We start from the raw sequence: 24356 nt of genomic DNA on the forward strand, positions 1-24356 counted from the left end.
GCAGTATTTCTATCCAGCAAGCAATCCAGGACGAAAACAAGCAACATGTGCCACTGGTTGTGGATGAACTAGCTGTGCTAGTTTTTAGAAATTTACGCATCTGAGCACGAGAAAATCTCGTACGTATGCTTCACACGCTTCAATGTGTGTGCGTACGTTTCTTGAATTAGTGCAGCTAGTTCAGCTAAAAAGAACAGACCATTCGTAATATCTCTCAAGAACGTACCCGGAAACGAACAAACCTCGAGTCTTGTGTAGTTTGCAAAAATGGCGCTTTTATACCGGATTGTGAGACAGTTTGCGAAAAATATCATTCTCCCCGAATCTAACAGGAATATATCGTTGTCTGCGACTACACGTTTAAGAGAAAGTAAAATTACCATTGAATATTGCAGATAAAAGATATAATCTTAAGTAATATTCTAACCTACGTTCCCACACCACACACGAAGTTTATGTTGAACTTTTTATCATAGTTATTACAAAGAAGGAAGGTAACACCTTAATTATCGAAGGTGCAAGGGTACCGGAAGATACACGCCGAAAATTGAAACTGCAATCGAAGGCCTGTCCTATCTGTGCCACAGGACTTGATGTTAAACATACAGTAAGTTCCGTAGTGATTTTTACGTGGTGGTATATTAAATCAATTGAGTTGATTAAATCTAAAGTTATTTTCTCCTTTCTTTTAGGATGTTCTTATTCTGAGTCAGTTCTTACGATCAGATGGTTGCATGTTACCACGTAGGATAACCGGTCTATGTAACATACAACAGAAAAGGATTGGCATTATGGTGACTATGGCTCAGGAAGCAGGTTTGTAAATGTCTACTTTCATGTATCATATATGTGTATATTATAATAAATTGTAAGAGACAATATAGCTTTATTTCCCTTTATTTTGTTTTTTCTTTAGGCTTGATGCCATCACTACGGAGTGGGAAAAATCCCAAGCGTAGACAGAAATGGAGAAAATATAACACATATTACGATGAGAGTACCATTAAACAAAGATATCGGACCTTATCGTTGGATGTACGGAATATGACGACTAAATAGCATGTATATATGTTATTGAATAGTCGCTATTTGTGTAATTAATCATATTAAATTCTGCCATCTGTACCTCTGCTTTAATTACATCCGACATGGTTCTTGAATCTAGAACGTATAGTGGGTACTTGATTAAGAGACAGAAATGTAAAATTATACATTTGAAACAACTCGTGTATTGAGTAATGGAGAAATAATATTATCAAGGAATAAAACTTTGAGATGACAATGTTGCACACGATTTCTTTGAAAATGACAATTTTTTAAGTATTGAACAAAGATATACTGCGTAACTCAGTGAAAAGATTGTTCAAAGTATCAATTGTATCTTCAAAATAATATTGCATTAGATGACTCAAGATTCCCGGTAGGGGTTAAGTGATAAATAGCGAGGTGCAGAAAGTGCGAATAAAACGAACACACGTCTGTTATCGCTCACGATTATCAGCTGATTTCCTAACCTGGTTAAATAAATCGGACGTGTTGAAATGATCACCTCTCTAAAGTGCGAACTCACATCTACTCCGTGAAAGACAAGTATATTCTTAGCGGTGTCAAATAAGAGATAAATACAAACGATTCTTCTAACAATTATATTTCGAGCAGATACTGCATATATACATAAAAACCTAAGGTATGCAAAGTTGGCTGTATTTTACTCCACCTCATAAGCACAGATATCATCAGCACTTGACACGCCTAATTACACTGAGTTATCTTACAATATATCAATAAAGAACGAAGCTTTCAGCTACATTTCGCGCATACCTCGTGACTGTGCTGGAGAAAGTCGGACATTTCATTGCAGATTGACCCGGTAGTCCGGAGTAATGGCTGCGAGGTTTATCCTGAGGAACTTGAAGAGCCTGGGCTCCGTTGCTTTCAAATGCTCCGGCCCGTGGAGCAGATCGAGGCATTTGAAGTACGTCGGGGCGGGTATCGTGACAGGTGTCGCAGCGTACGGTGCGTCGAGCATAACAGTGCTGGCGGCGCAGGACGGGCTGGATGTCGAAATCTTCATGTCAGAACCTATCACAGATGTGGAGAAGCTGCGGAAGAGTCGGAACAGCATGCGAACGAGGATGGAACTGCTGGTGATGAAGACCCAGGCGGATTTCTGCAGAGCGCTGCAGTCGCTGGAGAGCGACGGCTCCTTCCTGGTGGATCGCTGGACCAGGAAGGAGGGCGGCGGCGGTGTGACGTGCGTGTTGCAGGACGGGCGAGTCTTCGAGAAGGCCGGCGTGAACGTCTCCGTGGTGACGGGTGTGCTGCCTCCGGGCGCCGTCCAGCAGATGAGAGCGCGCGGCAGGCAGATGCCGGACTCCTCGGTGTCGTTCTTCGCGGCCGGCGTGAGCGCCGTGATCCACCCGCGCAATCCGATGGTCCCGACGATGCACTTCAACTACCGCTACTTCGAGGTGGAGAACCCGGACGGCAGCACTCAGTGGTGGTTCGGCGGCGGTACCGACCTCACGCCTTACTACCTGAACGAGGAGGACGTGCGGCACTTTCACGGGACCCTGAAGGCGGCGTGCGACCAGCACGACCCCGCGTACTACGCGAGGTTCAAGGAGTGGTGCGACGATTATTTCCACATCGTGCACCGGGGCGAGCGGCGCGGCGTGGGCGGCATATTCTTCGACGACCTCGACGCGCCCGGCCAGGACGAGGTTTTCCGCTTGGTGACGTCGTGCGCCCAGGCGGTCGTCCCGTCCTACATTCCCCTGGTGGAGAAACACAAGGACGACGGGTACGGGTACTGCGAGCGGCAGTGGCAGCTGCTGCGGCGCGGCCGATACGTCGAGTTCAACCTGATCTACGATCGAGGCACCAAGTTCGGCCTGTACACGCCCGGCGCCAGGTACGAGAGCATACTCATGTCGCTGCCTCTCACCGCCAAGTGGGAGTACATGCACGAACCCAAGATCGGTTCGAGGGAGTTCCAGCTTCTGGAAGTTCTCAGGCACCCCAAGGACTGGCTGGACGATGCGGAGCCGGACGACGCGCGGGTCTAGGTCGCTCGTTAATTGCGAGCTGCCTTCCGACCGACCGGGATTGCACGAGGTAAAACGAAGTGAAAATACGATATCGGTTACTCTCGAAATTTCTCGCAAGTTTCCTCCCTTGAAGGGGAGAAAGAAACGTCGAGGGCAGCGATCGGAAGTCGCGAAAAACGACTGAACAGTCTGATGTTTCGGGCTCCCGCCCTGGGTCGTGCGAGTAACTTCGGAAATCTTGGCGAATGTCGAGATTTCCACTCGGGATTCGGGGATCAAAGTGCTTCCAAGGTATCGAGTGTTACGTAACGTCGGAGATAATGGGTGATGGAACAAACACCGAGCGTGTATAATATACATGTATAATTAGTAACTTGTACAATCTTATATATATATATATATANTTTCAAAGAAAATCAGTATATATAAAAGTAAAAATAATACAAGTGACAAAGAACCAGTATAAAGTCTCTCAAGTTACCTCAACGCGCTCAACACGAGCTACATTTTAAATCGAGCTTCATCTTAAAAAACGCAATCGAACGCTATTTACAGTATAATATTGCGCGTCGGACGCGGAGAACTTGTCGCAATTAAAGTATTACATGCATACGTATTTTTACGGTCGGTGGTAATCGTACTGGCGGGACGAGGCGTCGCCTTTTTCTCAGCCCTCGCCAGCAAGGATTCAATTCTTCCTCGATATTCAGTCTTCGGTTTACAGAGATTCCATTTCTATCTGTCGGACTGCTTTTTTTTTCTTTTAGGCAACTATACAAAGCGGGGTGTCACCCTCGCGAGGTGAGACACAATATCGTAATCGTAATTAGAGTCACCGCAAAAGTACGGGAACGTGTGTAAAACTACGGGAGTAACTGCGGTTTTACGAAAAAACGTGATAGCGAAAGATGCGATGGTCGTCGCGGATGGAACGTGCTGATGGCGTTGTGTGTTTAAAGAAATGGACGATTCACAGCCAAAATGATTTTACTTAGTCGTCAGTCGCGTTCACGTGACAAATTCAATACAACACGTTTGGCATACGGCGAATAATATCGTGGATAACAAAGTTCCCAAACTGCATTGAACCTCCCCCCCTTCCCCTTTTTTGTTCGCCCACTATCCGGAAAAAGAAAGTGTCGAATTCGCGATTTCCCCGAACGCGGAAATTTCGGGCCTCAGAGCCGCGTAAAATGCTTACATTAGTTAAAAACAACCGTTCAAATTCGGTTAAGGATACCTCGTAATATATATATATATATGAACACTAAATTTTCACTATGTACAAATTCTTTAAATAACCGTGCATTCCTAAACGCGTTATAAATAGTACTCAGGAGCGTGTCGCGCGTCTCTCTCCCGTTCTCCACGTAAAAAATATGAGACACGAACGTGTGTACTGTGCAGGTGTCGAACGAAACAGCCGAGCGGAGTTGAATCGCGAAACGCTAGTCTCCGGATCGGATTTGTCATCAGTTTTACACGGTTTACGTGCGGGGAATTACGCGCGAGAACATGCGCAGGTCGGGGCGGCAACTTTCCCCACCTGGAGTATTTCCGCCAGTTTTGCCACGCACACTTTGCCGTCACTCCCGGACTGATTTACGTACTTCAGATATTCGACGATCGCAATGCAGCATCGACACGAACGGACGTCACTTGGAGCATCTCTTCCGACGCGAGAATCGTCTGATCATTCGCTGACGCATCGAGGATAAAAAAAAAAGAGCGTAATTTGGAAGAAACAGAGATGACGTCGAAACTGCCGGAGCGCTTCCGCCGGGAGAAAATCATTACTAGCATATCACGAGTTGGTTTCACGCGATAAAACTTCACGGTGAAACGTCCACATCTGGGCGAAGAGCGGAGATACTCCAGGTGCGATGTACACGAGGAACGCGAACTCCCGAAGACGCCCTAGACGCTGGTTTCTTTCTTAACGACCGGCAGCTGGCTGACCGGCTCGTCGTCCAGGTAGATCTCGTCGAACATCCTAGCGTCGCTCGTGAGCTCGTGGACGTCCCCCTGCTCGTCGTCGTCCGGCGACTCGAGATTGCCGATATCGTACAAGCCGCCGATCGAGGACGCGATATCCGCCAGGGAGCAGAAGTTCTTCCCACGCGGAAGGTCCGGCTGGTCGAACGGGTTGTTCCTCGGCAGGCTCTTGTCGGAGACGCAGTGGAGGTTGGCGAGGGAGCAGGCGTGCGGGTGGTCGCTGGCCAGGCTGTTGATCTCGAAGAGGGAGCGCTCGGAGCCGGCCAGCCGTTCGCAGAGCTGGTTCGAGCTGGTGCTGCTGCTGCTGGGCTGCTTCGAGTACTCGCGGAGGCGCGGCCTCGCGCTCCCCGTGGACGCCACGTCGTTCAACGAGTTGCAGTAGCTGTTGCTGAGCGGGCCGCTGTGCTCGGAGGGCAAGCAGCACATGCTGCTGGAGAGGTAGGGTCGCGGCAGGAGCTCGTCGTCGGCCTCGCTCGGGCAGCGCGCGCTCGAGCGGCGCTCCTCCGCGTCCTTCGTCGTCTCCGCCGCGCTCTCGCAGATCTCCGGCAGGTTGTGGTCGCTGCGCTCGCTGGTCATCTGCGTCTCCATCTCCGAGCTGTACTCCAGGCTGCACTGCTGCGAGACGTTGCGCAGCTGCCACTCCTCGTCGGTCTTCGCGTCCGCGTCCGAGTCGGTCCTCTTAGGCGCGCCGCGCTCCTCCGGCCGCTCGTTGTTCATCTTCTTCACGCTGCGGCTCATCATCAGGCTCTCCTGCCCGATGACGAAGCGCATCGGCCGCTCCTCGGACACGCTGCCCCCGCTGTCCGACAGTATGTTCACGTTCTTGATGTCGTTGATCGGGTTCAGCTCGACGTGGATGTTGGTGTTGTTCACCTTGGCGCTGCTGCTCAGGATGCTGCGCTCCAGGCTGTTGTTGACCTTCGGCCGCGGCACCGAGACGCAGCTGCCGCCGTCGCTGGTCGCGCCGCCGTCCCCCTGCTTCCTCGGGCCCAGGTTGTTCTTCTTCGTGTGGCGGCGCTGCTTCTTGAAGAACTTCCGGGCGACGCCGCTCTGGTGCGGGTTGTAGAACATCTCGACGCAGGCCGACGTCGGCTCGGTGTACGTCGTGACGGAGTTGTTCGAGCGGTACTGCTGCCGGTGCAGCACCACCAGGTTGACGTTGCCGGCGGTCGGCTTGGCCGGCGCGAGCTCCGCGAGCTTCGACCCGCCGTTGTAGATCCGCGAGCGGTTCGTGTTCCTCGAGGAGGCGACCGAGTTCGAGTCGGATATCGGCTGGGTGGCCTGCGAGTTCAACGCCGGCACGAAGTTCTGCACGAGGGGCTGGCCGGGGATCGCCGCGTCGCAGACGCTCCTCGTGCGGCAGCACCGGCTCTTCCGCTTCTCCAGCCAGCAGCGCATCCTCAGCCACTGGCTGCGCACGTCGTTGCGCGCGATCCCGTAGAAGAAGAGGACGAAGAGGCCGAGGGAGCTCGCGGTCACCGCGTAGAGCACCGCGAACACGGTCTCCGCGAACGGCGCGTGCGAGCCGAACGGCTTCACCGTGACCGCGGCCGCGTCGGCCCAGCACAGCAGGTACAGGATCAGCATGATCACCTGGCCCTTCCACTGCGTGAACTGCGAGTGCTCCGGGTCCTCGATGTCGGACGAGACCGTCTGCGTGCTGTGCACGCTCGCGCGGTCCCCGCACGGGTTCGGCTCCAGCAGCTCCAGGTCCATGTTCTCCGTCGCCTGGGTACCCTCCGACAGCTGAGCGTTCGTGTCGACGCTCTGAATCGCCCGTCTGATGAGCGAGAGGAAGATCAGCAGGTAGGCGATCAGGATCCCCGAGGGGATGAAGAGCGCCGCCAGGGCCGGCGCGGACGTCAGGAAGCAGTGCGAGTAGCCGGCGTACTCGCGCAGGTTTATCGCCCCGGATATCCCGCAGATTATCAGGGCCACGCCCCAGCCGACCAGGTAGAGCCCCAGCAGCGGCTTCGGTATCGGCTGGTCCGGCAGCTCCTCGTCCGGTATCGCGTCCAGCCCGGGTTTCGCCAGCTTCTTGTACATGTTGCTGGAAAGGAGGAACTTGCCGTTTCGCGGTTTCCCGACAGCCCCGAAGGCTCTCGCGTAAGACAGATTCAGGATACCGCTCAACGTTTCCAGAAGATGAAGGTGCAACTGAGACTCCGACCGGCTGAATTTCGCTTACTCCCGCTTACGATCAGACTTACCGTTGCGGAATGGGCTTCTCCGAGACTACGTAAATTTGCAATATCCTGATCGATCTTTCAGCGCGAGTCTTAGGAAAGCGCTCACCTGGCGGATACCGCCATCCACAGCAGGCAGCACAGAGACAAGTAATGCAGAGCGAGGCCGACACCCTGACAGATCTCGATGTGCTCCGTCTGTTGGATGCCGATGCTGTAGAGGAACGACAACAGCGCCATGGCGAACCAGGTGTTGATGACCGAGTGTTTCGCCTTCTTGGGCATCGTGACGGACGTGTAGGAGATGATGTACGTCACCGACATGATCATCAGGCACGTTATCGTCACGAAACTCCCGACGTATATCGCCGGGTGCGAGTATCTGAATTTCGCTCCGTGCATACTGCAAGTTACACGTCCGTGAAAGTGCGTCGGAGGGGAAACGAGCGAGTACCAAGGAAGCTCCCTTATACCTGTTCCCGTTCATATCGAGGTGCGAGACCTCCTGCAAGAGCCCGTAATACCCCAGTCTGTCGCAGTGGAAGACTATCAGGTTGTTCAGCAGGTTCGTCAGGTGGCATCCGTCGCTGGTCCAGCCTCCCACGTTGTTCAACGTCTCGTCCCACACCACCGGTTGCGGCCTTCTCCCGTTGTAATGATACAACGGCGCCTTCAGCATCACGTAAACCGGCTCCGAGAGATTCCGCACCGATGTTCCGACTGCGAGAGAGAACAGATGAGTAAAGTATCAGCCGAGGACGAAAGAGAGAACTAACGCAGGATCCCCCGGATCACCAACGTGCACTTCCGAGACTTCGATATTTCTCGTCGACTCCTATCTTGCTTCTCACTCCGCCAATTGCCAACGTCTATTCTACATTTGGAAAATATACGTTAAGAAGTGTTCGAGTTCTCCCCCTTTCAATCACGCCCCCCCCCCTCCCCTCCAAGACATAGGATTATTATATTCTAAGGTTGACCTATAAGATATAAAGTGTGTATGAAATATTTAAGAGAAGGTAAAGAGGAAAAGGAAGAAAGAAGGGAAATAACGCGAGCCGAGGGAAGCGGGAGAGCGCGAGTTCCCCGTAGGTTTCCAGCTTACTCAGTTTACCGCCGACGACGCACGTCGATACGTCCATGGTGTGGTTGGCGGCTCTCTTGGGGAACAGTCTGCTGTCGCTGTACATGGAGATCATGAGCTGGTGAGCCACGCCGGTGTCGATCGAGTGTTGCAGCAAGGAGCCGGGCAGCTGAATGGAGGCCTCTATCGTCTTGTCCTTGGCGCTGATCGGCGTCGTTCGGTTGATCGTCGTGCAGTGCAGGAACCTCTCCGTGTCCGCGGTGTCCGCGACGTTCGCGTACCACGTGCACGTCAGCCCGGCGAAGCTGTCGCGCTTCACGCGGAACTCCTCGAGCGCCATGTGCCTCTTGTGCGACTGTATGGACGGCGTGAATTCCGTGATGCGCTCGATCGCTCTCACCAGCCTCGCGCACGCCCTGAACTTCACCTCGGCCCGCTTCAGCATCTCCTTCGGCAGTCTCGTCACCGAGCTGACGATGTCGATCAACATCGCGCCGAGTTCCTTCTCGTCCGCCAGGAAGTTCAGGTAATTCTCTATCGTGCGCACGACGAAATCCACCTCCACCGGGTCCGTCAGCTTCACCGCGCCGTTCCCCGTGTAATTCTTGAACCTCTTCGCCGTCTCCAGCAGACTGCCCTTCGTCAGGGACAGATTCACTTTGGAGAACTGCTCGAGGATCTTGGTCGTGTGAGATATGTACGGGCACGAGTCCGTGTTCAGGTGCTCCCATTCGCCGCTCGTGTTGCAATGATACGAAGCCTTCAACGGCGCCTGCATCAGCCCGGACAGCCGATTACCTTCGCACGGCAGCTCCGCTTTCCATCCCACTATCGTCTTCGGCCAGGTGTACACGCCTTTGTTGTTCTTCGTCACTGAAAGTAGGCCCCACGATTAACCGTTATCTTGCATTATAGCTTATTTCGAGCTCTCTAAAGTGCCGATAAAAATCGGCAAAAAAAACCACGAGTTTCTACTATGAAGTCTGTAGGGTAGAATTGAAGGAAGGAACGATCGCGAGTGTTCATTGAAATATTGAATTTCACTCAAAATGTAAAGAGAAACGCGATGAGAACACGAGTCCTTTTTACCTGCTAAAGGACAATATCGCGTGTGTTCAGATATCACAATCACGCTGACCGCCTTCGACTTGTTGCCGTTCACGGAAACCAGCAGGCAATTCCATTGTCCGTTGTGCTCCTCTTTAACCGGAACTATACTGAGGGCGCTGGAAAAGAAGGATGCATCTGCCAACGTTGGGTGATACTTCTCATCTTTTTTTTCTCCCCCCCAAGCCTGAGAAAATCCACGTTACCTGTCGACGATGCCGCTGTCCGAAAGATACCTGTTGTCCACCCTGATGTTGGGCAGATTCGTCCGCGGATCCTTGAAAGCACTCAGATCCATGACTTCGGCGGACGCGTTAGGATACCACAGCCAATTCAGCCTGGCGCTTTTGTCTATCGTGATGCTGGGCGCCCTGCATTTCAAGGTGATCGAGTCGCCGGCGAAGACCACTTGATTCTGAACCGGTCGGATCTCGATCGCCGGCGATATCCATTGGCACTGAAGCTCCTCCATGGATTTGATCTTCTTCAGTAGCTGCCCCTCGGCGTACTCCGGCGACGCGCATTTCGGCGGCGGACTGAAACGTCAAATCGACTGTAAAACCACTATTGAAAAGCAATACGTTGCAAACTACGGCATTCATCTCTCCCGCTCGTAAAGGTGACAGTAACGTAGTTATATTTTTTTCTTCGTAGTGGTGCAAAAAAATTTTCTATCCACCATTACTTGAATAGAGACGAACAATTGTAAGTAATCATGGTATACGTTACTTCAATTTAATTGAGGAATTATAGACCCAATTACTAAACCAATACAGGTCGCAATTGCAATCCCAAGGATTGTTAGACAGGTCCCTGAAACATAAATCACGTTATTAATTTCCTAGATTTTATTTCGCCCTTGTGATTTAGCCATGGCGAGAAAGACGCGCGAATTGGGTTACTCACAGCTGTTTTAACATCTTGAGCCCATGGAACGTTCCTTCTTTTAAAGTAATTAAACCATTACCGCTTAATTTCCTAAAATATGCAGATACAAACTCAGTATTTTTGTGGAATAATGATATAAAAGTAGAATAATAAGGGAACGACATTAGTGTAAATAATTAATGTACACCAGCATAAATAAAGAACGCTTTAACTTACAAGCGATCTAAGGCCAGCAAATCATGAAATAAGGATGGCGCCAGAGCTGTTATTTTATTTCCAGACAAATCGCTAGCAACGAAGCAAAGAATATATATAATAAAAAGAAATACTTATATTTTTTATAAAAAAAACATTTATACACAATTATGTTCACGTTATCGAGACTTACAGACGCTTGAGGTTTGATAATTTTCTGAACGCATAACTGTCTATTGTTGATATCTGGTTCTGGCTTAAATCTCTGAAATGGCAAATGTCATGAGATTATAGAATATTAAGGGGAAATCAGGTGGTTGTTACAAATTCTTACAGTCTTTCCAAATTTTCAAGGCCATTGAAACAACCCTCGCCTATAGAGTTAATTTTGTTTTTGGACAAATCAAGTCTCTTCAGATTTGTTAGATTCACAAATGTGTCCGGTTGAATGACATAAATGGCATTTTTGCTCAAGTCTCTGCAATCAATTAAGCAATTTATTGTTAAATCCTTGCCACTGAAAATATAAATCAAGAATAGAGTAATCTTACAGTTGTATAAGTTCTACGCTAACTCTATTGATATCCACATCCTTGATTTCTTGTAAGCGGTCACCACACTTAAGACGCAACCACTCAGCTTGAGCACCAACTGGTTTGCACGAACAATGTTGCGGACATAGCTGAATTGTACTGCCCCATGTTTGAAGCAAAATTACAAACAAAAGGATAGTTTTCATGATTAGAGAAGAATGGCCTTTAATCTGAAAAGTGTGAAAATTGATATCTTAAAACTAGAAATGATCAAATACCCGTGGTTCAAATATAAACAAATTTTAACATTCATTTCTGAATTACACAGCTGTTTCCAATAATTTTATCGTCAAAGTACCACGGCTTTTATTTTTTTTAATTAGAACATAGAAAACATAATGGACGAAACATAAGAGATGCAACGAAATATGTCATTTCGTGATAAAAAATATTGTGCGTCAATGAGCGTTATTTTCCGTTGCTACAAAATTATAAATAAGTGTACGGAGAGAAAACGAACGTCGCAAAGTACTCACGGCCCGAGGGAAGATTGTGGCTCTCACATTGTCAACGAACAGATTTTAAATAGCCGCATTTTATTTGGGTAGTTTATGTATTATTGACGCTGCGCTAACCAAAGAGAAAATTAGACACGGGAGAATCTAGCACGCGATTGCAGCACCATCTGTCGAAAATCACTTATAGTCAATCGATATTGTTACGTTGGTAGTGTCAAGAGCATTCGAAACTTTATTTCAAACGGGTTTGTTCTTTTTAACAAACCCGTGAAAAGTAGCGAAAATTCCAAGGACTGTAATTTCCTCAAAAGTAATAACAATGAAGTCGTTCGGGAAGTATTCTACTGAAATCTCTAGTTTCCAGGGATATCAGATGTTATCATATTGCTGGCGTTTCTTACTAAAGATATATTTCTTCCACTGCTACAGTGCTGCCCTCGCGTGTTCCAACTTCATTCCCGTGCGGTATTCCAGTGCCGCTAAAAAGAACGAATCTGCGTGTTTCTACTTTCCCCTCCCCACTTTAGACAGGACGATAATTGTTCAGACGCTTTTAATTTGCTCGATATCACCTGGAAAGCAAATTATACAATTATGATTGTTTTCACCAACATTGAGCTTACTCGTTAATGATATGATTGTATCATCAACTGAATCGCCGAATATCGAGCAGCTGTTAGGTTATAATCAGTGTTTGTTTCGTGTACATGAACTGCGAAATATTCGAAAATGTCGATCGAAATTGAATCCGCCGAGTGAGTGAATTGCTCCAGCAATTTCAGTTATTTCAGTTATCATAATAACACGTCTAATAATAATGACTTGCGTCGTATCAATAACGTTCGTTATGTTTCAGTGTGATTCGATTGATACAACAATATCTCAAGGAGTCAAATCTTGTGAAGACCCTACAGACTTTACAGGTTCGTTTAACTCTTAGTCGACGCATCGTCTCGATATGCGTTCAGCCTCGTATTGATAACTTTTCTTCAAACAGGAAGAAACAGGTGTATCGTTGAATACAGTTGACAGTGTGGATGGATTTGTTGCTGACATAAATAACGGCCATTGGGACACAGTTTTAAAAGCAATACAGTCGTTAAAGTTACCTGACAAGAAGCTTATAGACTTGTATGAACAGGTAAGGGTTTCGAACCAAAAATATGTTCCATATTTACAGAGCATATCTTCTGATTCAAGAGACTTGGCTCATAAAGTGTCGCATTAAGACATTAAGATGTTAACTGAAAGAACCGTTATACTTTCTCTTAAGAGAAACAATATTTAAGACCCATCACTTCTTCAGGTTGTCCTAGAGCTAATTGAATTACGCGAGTTGGGAGCGGCGCGTTCTTTGCTAAGGCAAACTGATCCCATGATCATGATGAAGCAGCAAGAGCCCGAAAGATACATTCATTTAGGTATGTTGCAACTCGCGAATCATTTTTACCAGGCAAGTGCTGATCTATTATCACCCGCAGAAAATCTGCTCGCACGTTCGTATTTCGACCCGCGCGAGGCATACCCGGATGGAAGCACGAAGGAGAAGCGAAGAGCGTACATAGCTACTGCTCTCGCCGGTGAAGTATCCGTAGTACCCTCCAGTAGATTGCTGGCCTTGTTGGGCCAAGCGTTGAAGTGGCAGCAACATCAGGGTCTGCTGCCTCCGGGGACCACGATAGACTTGTTCCGAGGTAAAGCGGCGGTTCGTGATCAGGAGGACGAGAAGTATCCGACGCAGCTGTCGAAGCAGATCAAGTTTGGCCAGAAGTCGCACGTGGAGTGCGCGCGTTTCTCGCCCGACGGCCAGTACCTGGTGACCGGCTCGGTGGACGGCTTCATCGAGGTGTGGAATTTCACGACCGGCAAAATCAGGAAAGACTTGAAGTACCAGGCGCAGGACAACTTTATGATGATGGAGCAGGCGGTGTTGTCGATGTCCTTCAGCCGCGACAGCGAGATGCTGGCCGGCGGCGGTCAGGACGGCAAGATCAAGGTCTGGAGGGTGCAGAGCGGACAGTGCTTGAGGAGATTCGAAAAGGCGCATTCGAAGGGCGTTACCTGTCTGCAATTCAGCAGGGACAATAGTCAAATCTTATCTACTTCGTTCGATACCACCATAAGGTGCGGAGGGAAAGAGTTATGTACAGGCGAGTATATACTTCAGCGATAGATCGAATAACACTGACGTTTGCCTCGCAGGATACACGGCCTTAAATCGGGGAAGACTCTCAAGGAATTCCGTGGGCACAGCTCGTTCGTAAACGAAGTGGTTTTCTCCCCAGACGGTCACAACATAATCAGGTATTGTTGAGAACTTTCCCCCGAGGTGAGGGGCTTCCCTTGTCACAACGCATGATCGGTATCATTCTTTGTGCCCCGTTGATTTCACCTCGTAGCGCCTCGTCGGACGGAACCGTGAAGATTTGGAGCCTGAAGACTACCGAATGCATAGGCACTTACAAGTCGTTGGGCGCCGCCGACCTCACGGTCAACAGCATACATTCTCTGCCCCGCAATCCGGAGCACTTTGTCGTGTGCAATCGCTCCAACACGGTGGTGATCATGAACATGCAGGGGCAAATCGTCAGGTCGTTCTCCAGCGGCAAACGAGAGGGCGGTGACTTCGTGTGCACAGTCGTGAGCCCGCGTGGCGAATTTATCTACTGCGTCGGCGAGGATCTCGTGTTGTACTGCTTCTCCACGTCGTCGGGAAAGCTCGAGAGAACTCTGAATGTGAGTACTTTTACATCTCGTGAGTGGGGGGGGAAACAAACGTTTCTGCGGTTGAACAGGGTGGAAATTCAGCGATAAGGAAGACGTGTCTCTATCACCGTGACATTCGTGTGAACATTCAGCCGCGTTGAAACTCGGCTGAGCGGCTGACACCTCCTATAGAAATCCTTCTGTTCCCACGACTGAATTTTCGTCTGGCCCCCAGGCGGCGGAAGATTCAGTCGCACCAACGGAATGATCTTTTCCGTGCGAGCGTCCCGACTAAGCTACATTCTCCGCTTCTTCTCAGATACACGAAAAGGACGTGATCGGCTTGGCGCATCACCCCCACCAGAATCTGCTGTGCTCTTACAGCGAGGACGGTCTCTTGAAGCTGTGGAAGCCGTGAACCAGCGAAGAAATCATCGTCTTCTTTTTCTACTTCGTCGTTCGCCCTAAGAAACATCTACACCCTGATTTTCATGTACAATAACAGTTCTTAAGATATCGAATACTGTGTAACGTGAATCATTTTTGGAATTCATACAATTTATTATTGTGTAACTACACTCGTCATTTATTAACGAGCACGCACATACTGTATATATATATATATTCCATTTGGGCAGAAAAATGCACACAAAAACACGGACAGTTGATTGTTACGATTTCGTTCCAATTAGGAGCGCGATTAGGCGCGCGCCTTCGACGGGGTCTCTTCACGTTCTTCGGCTTCTCATTACTCGGCCAAACGGCGTTAACGAGCAGGGAAACGCGCGATTTTTCACGGAAACCCGTCGATCCATGCTGAAGCATTGGACGTAACGCGTCCGCCGCGGGCAATAATAGACATTACGCTCAGGTCTCGGCGGTATCTGATCGTGCGAACCTAATCGTTACAGCGTCGCCGACGCGGCCGAGCCAGGTAGATAGGATACGGGCTGCAGGGGTGGGTGGTTGGCTCATTCAGGACTAAGTGCACCTCTCCCCTCGTACCTATTCGCCCATCGTCGTCACGTAGAACGTGGGCCTTTCACCGTAGGCCCCGTGCGTGCTCGCGCGCGCGCGCGCGCACGTTGCCGTAATTGGGCCCGAGCAAATAAGCAATCACTATATTTCGGCTCGGCAAATATTATAATAACAGGCTGGTGGGGTTAACCGGGTTATCGGTCGTGCGATCGTCGGCTCAGGCGTCTTAGACAGCGCCAAAACCGGCACCGACCTGCTGCTCCTTTTTGCGCTGGCCTGTGTATGGCGCGGCCGCTCGCTCACCGAAAACGACCCTACGTTAATATCTTCATAAAACCGGCGCGGGGCGATCAATCAAACCGATGCGCGGGACGTCGGACTCGAATCGAGCGTCGCGTCGCACAGTACGTAGACGCCGGTGCCGTCGCTTTTTTTCCTAAACACGTCCCCGTTTCCTCTCGCGCGCGCCTCTTCGTCGTCTTCCGAGCGGATGATCAGGATAACCTTGAGGTACAAGGATCTCGGCTGTTCGTCGCGCCTTTTCGATTTTTGATTTTGAATCTTTACAGCAGAGTCAATGCAACATTGAAAAAAAAAAGATACAAGGATCCGTTACTCACACTTGCGTTTCTGAATCTTCGCGATCGCGAATTTTTGTCATCTCCAATGGAACTCCCTGCCGTAGAAACAGATTTCTTCGGCCGGGTAAGTCGAGACCGGTACGTTTCTTTTCTTTTTCTCGATTTTAATAACGATTTTTCAATGTTGGTTTGGAGCCTCCTCTGCAACAAAGTCAATGTAAGTTTGAAAAAAAACAGATACAAGGATCTGTGTGATCTACTGATATCTCTCAAGCTTGGCTCGCGGATCCCTTAATTTGTAATACGATACGCATTTCCGTAGGGATAGGCCCTTCTTTTGGCAAAGAGGAATTCGTTATGCAATAATAATAATAATATAAGGGGAAAATGTTTCTTCAAATGGATGCGTTCCGATGCATGCGCGCGATACGCGCGTTTCGATGTCTGCCAGCGGCGGAACCCGTAATTTATTTACGATTACAGGAGTACGCGAGATCGGAAGAATTTCTCTCACGGAGCGGGAAGACCGCGTGAAAATTCACCGTCGGCTCTTTTGGCATGTAATACGCACGTGGAAACTAATCGGCCGGATCCGGCCGTTCCGCTTCCACCCGGTTCTGTCTAATGCGACTTTAATGTCATTGGATATTTTTCACTTTGCTCCAGTTTCCTGTCGGTGTCCTCGCGCAGTTAGATTATCGGCCCCGCCGCTGATTTTTCTTCCTTGTAGTTATACCAGAAACCGCCGGCGATCTTTGTGTGACTTTCGATCGTCGTTTCAATGTTAACTCGAAGTGCGAGATTACACGGGGAGATCCGGTCAGTCCTTTTTTGCAAGTTTCAGTTTAATTAAGTGTAGAAACTGGATTTATTTTTAATCACAGCTGGAAATGAATTAAGTCACTGAAGGCTCCTGTTTCCTCGGCGCGGTTATCTTGATTGAATGACGTTAGAAGCGAGGAAACGTAAGCCCCAAAATTCTTGAATATGTTAAAATGAAAGGATATGTCCGTAAAATGATGTTTGTGATCAGTTAAGCACAACGATCAATAAACAGCCGTAATATAAACGCGACGAAATCATGAGAAAAGATAGGAAGGTATGGTTGCGTGTTGTATTAATTTTACGGTTGTTTGTTCATTATTAAAGCAAAAGGAAAGTTTTCGGAATATTTCACAGATGTACTCGCGATTAATCGCAAAAAGTATCACCTTGTGGACATATCATTTGATTTCCACGAATATGTCTCGCGAGAATTTTCGACATGCGTTTTCTCGTTTTCGACGAACAAACCAACTGCCCAAGTTGGATCAAATTGAACGGAGCACGAAGCAACGTGTCGATTGTACGTTTGGATTTCTTTTCCGCTAAATTAAATTAAATCCAAATTATATACGCCCGCGTTGGTTTGTTCCTAATTCGCCGACGTCACAGGGAAAATCGATTGAAAGCCGGGGAGGACGATCGGCGTGGGCGATCGGATCGCAGGAATCGCCGGATAATCAATGGCCATCCGCGTCTGTGTTTACCGGTGACCTGCCGCGAAGGTGTGCGCGTTTTCGACTTGCCGGGGACTTGAGATGATTAGACGTAACACGCAGCGCGTCTGCGGGACTGTTTTGTGTTCCGAGTGAAACGCGTGTAATCACAAGACGCATTCACCGGCCATAAAGGATTTTCGAGAGGCGAGCGGCCGGTCGAATTAACTGTAACCGTTATGCGCAAAACCAGATGCCACTCTTAGCGTTACCGGTACCGTAACCGGCCGTCTCGTGTAATCGCTACGGCTGTGAGACACTCGATGCACTCGTGATAGCGTGATAGTCGCTCGATCATGGACCTAATGGCCTAACGATTCAATCCGAATGGAAAGAGAGAGAGAGAGAGAGACGACGATGCGATTTCGACGATTAAACGAGCCTAATAACACGATCAACGACGAACAAGCGAGAAATTAACGATCAATTCGCCATTGTTCATCGAAGGCGCCGCACTGCTCAATTCGAAACGAAATGCACGAAAATAACGTGGAAATACGGCAAGGGTAGGTGAAATTTCACGTAAGAACCTTGGGGAGGGAATCCCCATCGCGAGGAGGGAGGAACTACGAACGGTTGGTCTTTTCGGGAAGGAAATTCGCTCCACTAATTCCGCTTCCTCCGCCGCGATATCGTACGAGTGCCTTCAAACCTTATCGGATCTGCCTCGGGTGAGCCTTCCACTTCCTCGAAGGACGTAAATTTTTTCGCAGTGAGACCACACACTCGCGCGTCCGCTCTTGAAGCGCGCGACAGTTCTCTTCCTTCTCCGAGAAGGTTCGCGCATTCGTGTCGGAGAGCGATAGGTGAGATCGTTCGAAGGTCCTTCGGCTTCTAATAACCGCGAGGACGGTTCCTTCGGAGAAACAATGATCCGGGATATATCTTGGCCGGTGATATCGGTGATACGCTTCTGGAAGCCCCGAGCTCTCCTAGCTCTCGTTTCCGTATTTCCGGAAGACTCCCCAATTTCGCGATCATAATTTGTTAATAATTGGACATTGGTTTTGTGGACCCATAGTAGAAGGGCCTGCTCTCTCTCTCGCTGGCCAACTGGCCCCAGGTGTGCGCACGGGGAGCGTGGCGGACGCGTGCTTCTCCCCTCTTTAACCTTCGCTTGCAGCCGAACGCGCTCGATTCGGCTCGCTCCTTTCTTCCTCGTCTTCTTCTTCTTCCACCGCCTTCGTGTCTTCTGCTTCTTTCTCTTTCATCCCGCGCTCTTTCCCTTCCGTTTATTCTCATCTCCAAATCGCGCCCGATGCCCCTCGCCTCGATTTGACGCGCGCGCGCGATTCCGTACCCGTTGATATTAATTCGCAAGTGCGTGAGAAGATAATGTGGGGAAAGTACAGCGGTGAGAATAAACAAAGTGTACGTTGTGATTTTATAACGCGCACGAACGGAGAAGGAAGGGTACGTTTTGTTTCTTCGGGGAGACACGGTGGAATTCTTCACTTCTAATTCGGACGTTGTCGTGCAAAATGTAACGGACATCACCGCGAATAAATGTTCACCGGCGAATTCCGCGAGAAAGAAGGGAATCTCGTTACATGAATGACAGGTTTCGAGTATCTGCGTAATTTTTAAGTTAAATAATTAATTTCGTTTGATTCGAGCGAATTCTGAAGAGTCAGTTCTGAAGAGTCCTGAAGAGGAAGTTGATTTTTGACGGATTATTAAATAAAATAATAAATAATTAATATAAAATAATTAATAAAAATTTTAGGGAATATAAACACAATCAGACGACAAAATCTCGTCTTGCTTTCACTATTGAATTTTAAGTGCGTTCTACTCCGACTTGAAAAACTGATTACGAGGAGACTTAAATGTGAATAATGCAACTGAATTCGATTGATTATTCTATCAGTGAGAGAATGATCTCGATTGCCGCACGATGCAAACGGAGATTGCAACATAGACGAGATAATAAAATGGGGTATCGTCGTGTGTAGTGTTGGACAGCGGCAAGTTTCGAGGGTGCCGCGCGGTAGAGAGGGATTTGCATTCGCGGAAAGGTGGCAATTACTCGCAACGGAATATAATGCAATTATCGAATTAACCCTCGCACCCCCACATAATTGCTCGCGACTTCACGATTTAAGTGGATAATCATTGGGAACCGGCCGACCGGGCGAGCGCCGAAATTCAGAGCCGAGCGTCAGAATGTGGGGCGGCAGATCGACACGGCGCATCGTGTAATTTACGTTGCGCGTATGCACGCACCGTTTGCTCTAATGGCGAATTTAACGGGCGACCTCGCTTCCTTCCGATGCATTCCGGCGAATGTCGATCCGCTCGACGGCTCGTGTCTATTTTCTCTCATAACGACGCCTCTGTCAGTCAGAAAAACGTGGGGTGCAATTACAATGAAAAAGGAGAACCGAATAAACAAAACTGAAGTAATCTTCTCCCAGGTGAAATATTACACTTATCTTTTGTCCCGTGAAATTTCGTCTTGTAAAATTTCGGTCTACGGTGTTTCATTGAAAGAAATCAAAAAGAATGAAACAAATAAGCCTGAGGTAATCTTCTTTAGTAACGTATCATACGCGTTTTGCGTGTTAACTAATTTAAGTTGAATACAGTCCCGAGTAAAATCATCATATTTGACCGAGGTCCTGTTGAAACTTCGGTCTGCTTTAGTTGAGATTTTTCCAGAAAAAAATGTAAGAATTCAAACAGCTCGGTGGCATGTTTAAATCGTTCGCGGAGAACAGCTGTTAATGAACGTTGTAACGAAAACAATCGCCTTTCTCACGGTTGCGCACCGTCGAGTAAGAAATAACATTTTGGTTAAATCGCGCGATTCATCACGAAGCGGTATTTTCTACGCTCGTATCGATCGCGGAGGGAAATCGAACGGCGAGCCCACGAATGCGGGGTGGCGTCGCAAACTCGAGAACAAATTCAGCGCCTGATCGAAAGGCTACTCGGTCACACAGGAGGGTGCCGCATTGTTACGTTTATAGCCTTCATTTTCACCTCCGTCTCTCTTGCGCCTCCCTCGTTCGCGCGGGGCTCATTGTTTCGCGGAACTGTTGAAAACTCCATTGTACCGGCGACCTCAATGCACGATTCTCAAAAAGGGCGCGCGATTGTTTCACTTCTCTTTTGAGTCTATTCTTCTCGGCGCCGGCTAATTTGCCGGCATTCGTCGGCCCGCGACGCCCGCGATTCACGAAACATCGGGATGACGGGCACCACTTCGGGGATACCGATGTGCGTAGCCCGCATTGCGATCTCCTCGCATCCGGTTTATCGTTGAGGATTAACTTAAACATTCGAGGCAACGAACGGCGTGTTTTCAGTGAATCTCAGAACCTAATCTTATCGCGACGTGTAATTCGCGCGTGATTTAGCGACGTGTAAGGAAAATCCTGAAAATCCATTCCACGGTGGAGTAAAATTCAATTAATGAAAGAATAAAAATAATCACACACGAAATTGCTCGGTTTTCCTTTAAGAAATAACGCGGCAAAGATAAGGCGCTCTTTCAATACATTGAAAGAGCGTACGTGAGAAATATTCGTTTGCATCGAAATGTTAAAAAAATTTTTTTCTTAAACAAAGCAGAAGTGAATTCTTTCAGCTGTTGCGTTATTTAAGCGTAATCGCAACATCGTGTGAAAGTCGTCAGGTTTTTTTTTTTCAAGCGAGAGCATCCGTAACTGTCTTGTACTCCGATTGGAAACTCCGATTCAATCATGGGCACCACCCCCCTCGTTTGAAAGGGCGCTTCCCCGTCCTTAATCACTAGGCTACCGACGTACCGAAGACGCTTCGTATTCATTTTACGAAGTGGGATCAACGGTGCTTGGGAAAATTCCGCGTCGCAACTGCGGTCGCGCCATCGATCCTTGACGAGCACGTCCTCCCCTTCCGGTTTACGTCTATTCGTTATGATTTCAAAGACAGTCGAAAGAGAGGAGAATATTTCTAATTTCTTGTGACTTGTTTTTAATAATGCCAAGTACCGGATTTCGTCTGAATAATTAATGAACGATATGTCCGGCAAATTTCCCGAGCAAACATCGACGTTCACTTCTCTTTATCGCGATCTAAACGCATTGCCAATCAGACCTAACTTTTTTCTCAATGTTGATCGACCGATCAAACTTTCGTTGATTCCGGAGGAAAATTATCACAAAGAAAAAGATTATCAATCAGCCGAAATTTTAACCAGCACAATCGTCACTTAATTTGCGATAAACTTTTTTATTTATTGTTCATTGAAAAGAATCCTAAGTTGAGTAAACCGAAACGTACGTCTGTTTAGATATTTACTGTTTATACATTTATATTTCATTATTTTTACTATTAGATTCTTAAAAATTCAGATTAAGGTACTGTTACTGCACATTGTTTACGAAATACACGGTTATCAAATTCTAATGAGGCGAAACTCGCGCGGGACCGGCAATGCGTTAAACAACAATCGTGCCTCGTTCGTTTCGTCCCGGCGGCGAAGATAGTCGCGCACAAACAAGGTCGGCGATTTTCTCGAGCCGCATTACAAATCACCGGGATGGCCTCGGGGGCTACGGGTCCTTTTCTCTCAGCGGCGGTCCCCCCGGAATTCCGAAAATCAATTTTTTCCCCTGGGGCGTCAATTAAGCGGAGTTTTTCCGTCTTCGACGTAGGTCCGACGGGCGAACCGAGCGCCACGATTTCGGTCGTTGGAAAGCGTTAATCGTCACGGCCGCGTTTCCCCTCTGTCTCTGCCGCGCTACGTCCATTGCAATTTTCAGACTTTCGGCTACCGAAGTCGTCCTCTCGACTAGGCCCATTCGTCTAGGTGTTAATCTTCCCGAAGAGGACGTGACTCGGCACCAGTTTTTCTCTGTTAGTCGAGCGGTGTTGGTAACGACAGGAGAATAAATATTTAGGTATCATCCCCCATACTAGCCGTCGTCTCCTGTATGCGTCATGTCCGCCTAATCAAAGCGCTTTCATCTCTGACAGGGGAATGTGTTGAATCGATATCATTAGGATCACAATAAATGCGAGTGGCATAACGTAAAAGCGAAGAACCGTTGCACGCTTGATTTACACGCGTCTTAAGCGTCATCTCAAGCGATAATAACTGCAGGTTCTATCTGGCCCAAAATTTTTCTCGAAATTATCTGTGAAATTCTTTCGCATGGTTCGTGCACGATATTTTTAATAATAAAAAAGTATCAAGCGAGCTTCTCAAGATATCGAAGTTTACAAACGTACTCGAGAAATCAGAGAAATCTCACTAAAATTATAGTCATTTTCGGCCTCAATTATATTTTCTTCTGATTTTTCTGATTATAATTCTTTCACTTATACGATTACAGTTACGAATACCAACAATTTTTTTCCTCAGTGTGAATACAGTAAAGAATTTTGTATTGAAAACGGACTTCTGAGAGATTTTTGTCTTATTTTAATAAGGTTAATATGTTAATATATATTTGTATATTTTTTAACATATTCCTTGCGTTAAAGTAAGACAGAAATTTCAGTGCACCGTTTTTAACACAAAATTTTTTACTGTGCTGGATGCGAATTTAGAGGTGAGCAAAATTTCACTTAGCCCAAGCTTCCGCTCGAGATACAATTTTTCCACGTGGTTCATACGCGATGTCTTTAAAAAAAGAAATATCAAGTAAGTCCTCTAAATATCAAGATTTACAAACGTGCCCCGGCAGGATGCGAGTTCAGAGATGAGCGAGCGACTTAAATCGCTCGGATCGGCGATTAATGTGCGAACCGGTGACCGGTAGAGGTGTCGGTAACTCGGCGGAAGTTCTGCGGAGTTCTCTATTTCACCTTTCGATTATGCTGGACCGTGTGTACGCGCGTATAATCGGCTTACGCGTGTTCGCGGTTGCCTCGATCGAACACACACGCGAGAAAGAGGGAGAGAGAGAAGAGGGTCAGGACCGTCCGTTCTTTCTCGTTCGTTTTCGTCTCCAGTCTCTCCTGAAGGCCCCGACGAAAACAGAAAGAGAGAGGCGTGCGAAGCGAAAAACCGCAGCGTCGCGAATTTAGGCCCGCTTTGACAATCCTAATCTCGTGAAATATACGCGCGAATAACGAGCCGGACGATGAGGAAGTGAGATAAAGAGAGAGAGGAAGAGATTCGCGGCATGTCGGATTAAAACACACCGTAGCCAAGCCGCTCTAAAAGTTGACGCCTGCTAAATGGCGCTAATAGTAATCCTATTCATTGTGACGCGATACTTTAGGCGCGTCGTGTCGTCTATTTGTGCGGATTACCGGCGGAAAGGCCGGCCGACTTCTTTCCACACGAGTAGCTGAGCAGGTGGAGAGACGGCTCTCCTTCGCGGAAGATGACCTCTCTACAGAGAGTGTTGAAATAAAAGCAATTTATATTTACCTTTCGACCCGCCACCGCTGGCCACTATATGCTGTGTGTAGCACTTTTTTTGTTTTACATTCGCAACACGATAACGTATAGCCCCATGTTGCGGTACAGATCCGAAAGCACATGTGTTGACTCGCGGTTTAAATCATTTAATATTGCCCGTGACGTTTAAATGGAGTGAGAGAGAATGAAAAAGGCACTCTGGGCTCTGTCCAATTTCACACGTGATGTCACTCGTAAATGTTGGGTTGACGCGAAAGTTTGTTTCGTCTTTTCGTCAATTCTTTGCTGAGATATCCCACAATTGTTCAGCATTGATGTCACGTTTCTTCAATGTTTCCGTCCCGAATCTGTAGAAAATATGTAAAATGCAGTCCGACTTCTACGATAGTAAAACTTTCTTTATTAAAACCTTCACAAATACGAAACTTTTTTCGGATCCTTATACAGACCAGAAATACACACACATACACACACACACACAATATAAAAACCTGCCCTCACAGCCCCGGCTGACGGAAAGTGATAAATTTATCGTCGGAGGGTTGAAAGTAAGTAAATACCACACGTGCATTTTGATGAAGAAAAACGTAACAAACTTCTGCAACGACCGAACGGAGTGACTTGATTACAAGTGGA

The 24356-nt window shown here is 47.9% G+C and overlaps 4 protein-coding genes across 4 annotated transcripts; 3 read left to right on the forward strand and 1 right to left on the reverse strand.

Annotated features, from left to right (window-relative positions):
• Positions 1 to 205: 205 nt before the first annotated feature.
• Positions 206 to 1125, forward strand: LOC106744304 (28S ribosomal protein S18a, mitochondrial). Its single transcript, XM_014618963.1, has 4 exons — positions 206 to 370; positions 477 to 607; positions 693 to 816; positions 917 to 1125. The coding sequence occupies exons 1-4, from the start codon at positions 268 to 270 to the stop codon at positions 1057 to 1059; spliced, it is 501 nt and encodes a 166-aa protein (XP_014474449.1). The 5' UTR covers positions 206 to 267; the 3' UTR covers positions 1060 to 1125.
• Positions 1126 to 1217: 92 nt separating this feature from the next.
• On the forward strand, positions 1218 to 3426 carry LOC106744303 (oxygen-dependent coproporphyrinogen-III oxidase). Its single transcript, XM_014618962.1, has 2 exons — positions 1218 to 1687; positions 1862 to 3426. The coding sequence occupies exon 2, from the start codon at positions 1884 to 1886 to the stop codon at positions 3066 to 3068; it is 1185 nt and encodes a 394-aa protein (XP_014474448.1). The 5' UTR covers positions 1218 to 1687; positions 1862 to 1883; the 3' UTR covers positions 3069 to 3426.
• Positions 3427 to 3460: 34 nt separating this feature from the next.
• On the reverse strand, positions 3461 to 11689 carry LOC106744282 (adhesion G protein-coupled receptor A3). Its single transcript, XM_014618923.1, has 13 exons — positions 11575 to 11689; positions 11057 to 11268; positions 10840 to 10983; positions 10699 to 10770; positions 10527 to 10598; positions 10329 to 10400; positions 10152 to 10235; positions 9629 to 9958; positions 9405 to 9541; positions 8337 to 9188; positions 7705 to 7951; positions 7341 to 7634; positions 3461 to 7095 (listed from the first exon to the last, which is right to left on the reverse strand). Exons 2-13 carry the CDS (start codon positions 11242 to 11244, stop codon positions 4968 to 4970), a joined length of 4620 nt encoding a protein of 1539 aa, XP_014474409.1. The 5' UTR covers positions 11245 to 11268; positions 11575 to 11689; the 3' UTR covers positions 3461 to 4967.
• A 596-nt stretch (positions 11690 to 12285) lies between these two features.
• LOC106744177 (WD40 repeat-containing protein SMU1) lies at positions 12286 to 14836 on the forward strand. Its single transcript, XM_014618672.1, has 8 exons — positions 12286 to 12311; positions 12413 to 12479; positions 12554 to 12697; positions 12863 to 12977; positions 13038 to 13680; positions 13759 to 13860; positions 13956 to 14292; positions 14582 to 14836. Exons 1-8 carry the CDS (start codon positions 12286 to 12288, stop codon positions 14678 to 14680), a joined length of 1533 nt encoding a protein of 510 aa, XP_014474158.1. The 3' UTR covers positions 14681 to 14836.
• Positions 14837 to 24356: the final 9520 nt, after the last annotated feature.

The sequence above is a fragment of the Dinoponera quadriceps genome, unplaced genomic scaffold (genome assembly GCF_001313825.1).
Source record: "Dinoponera quadriceps isolate SergipeBrazil2010 unplaced genomic scaffold, ASM131382v1 scaffold707, whole genome shotgun sequence".
Classification (NCBI taxonomy): Eukaryota; Metazoa; Arthropoda; class Insecta; order Hymenoptera; family Formicidae; genus Dinoponera; species Dinoponera quadriceps.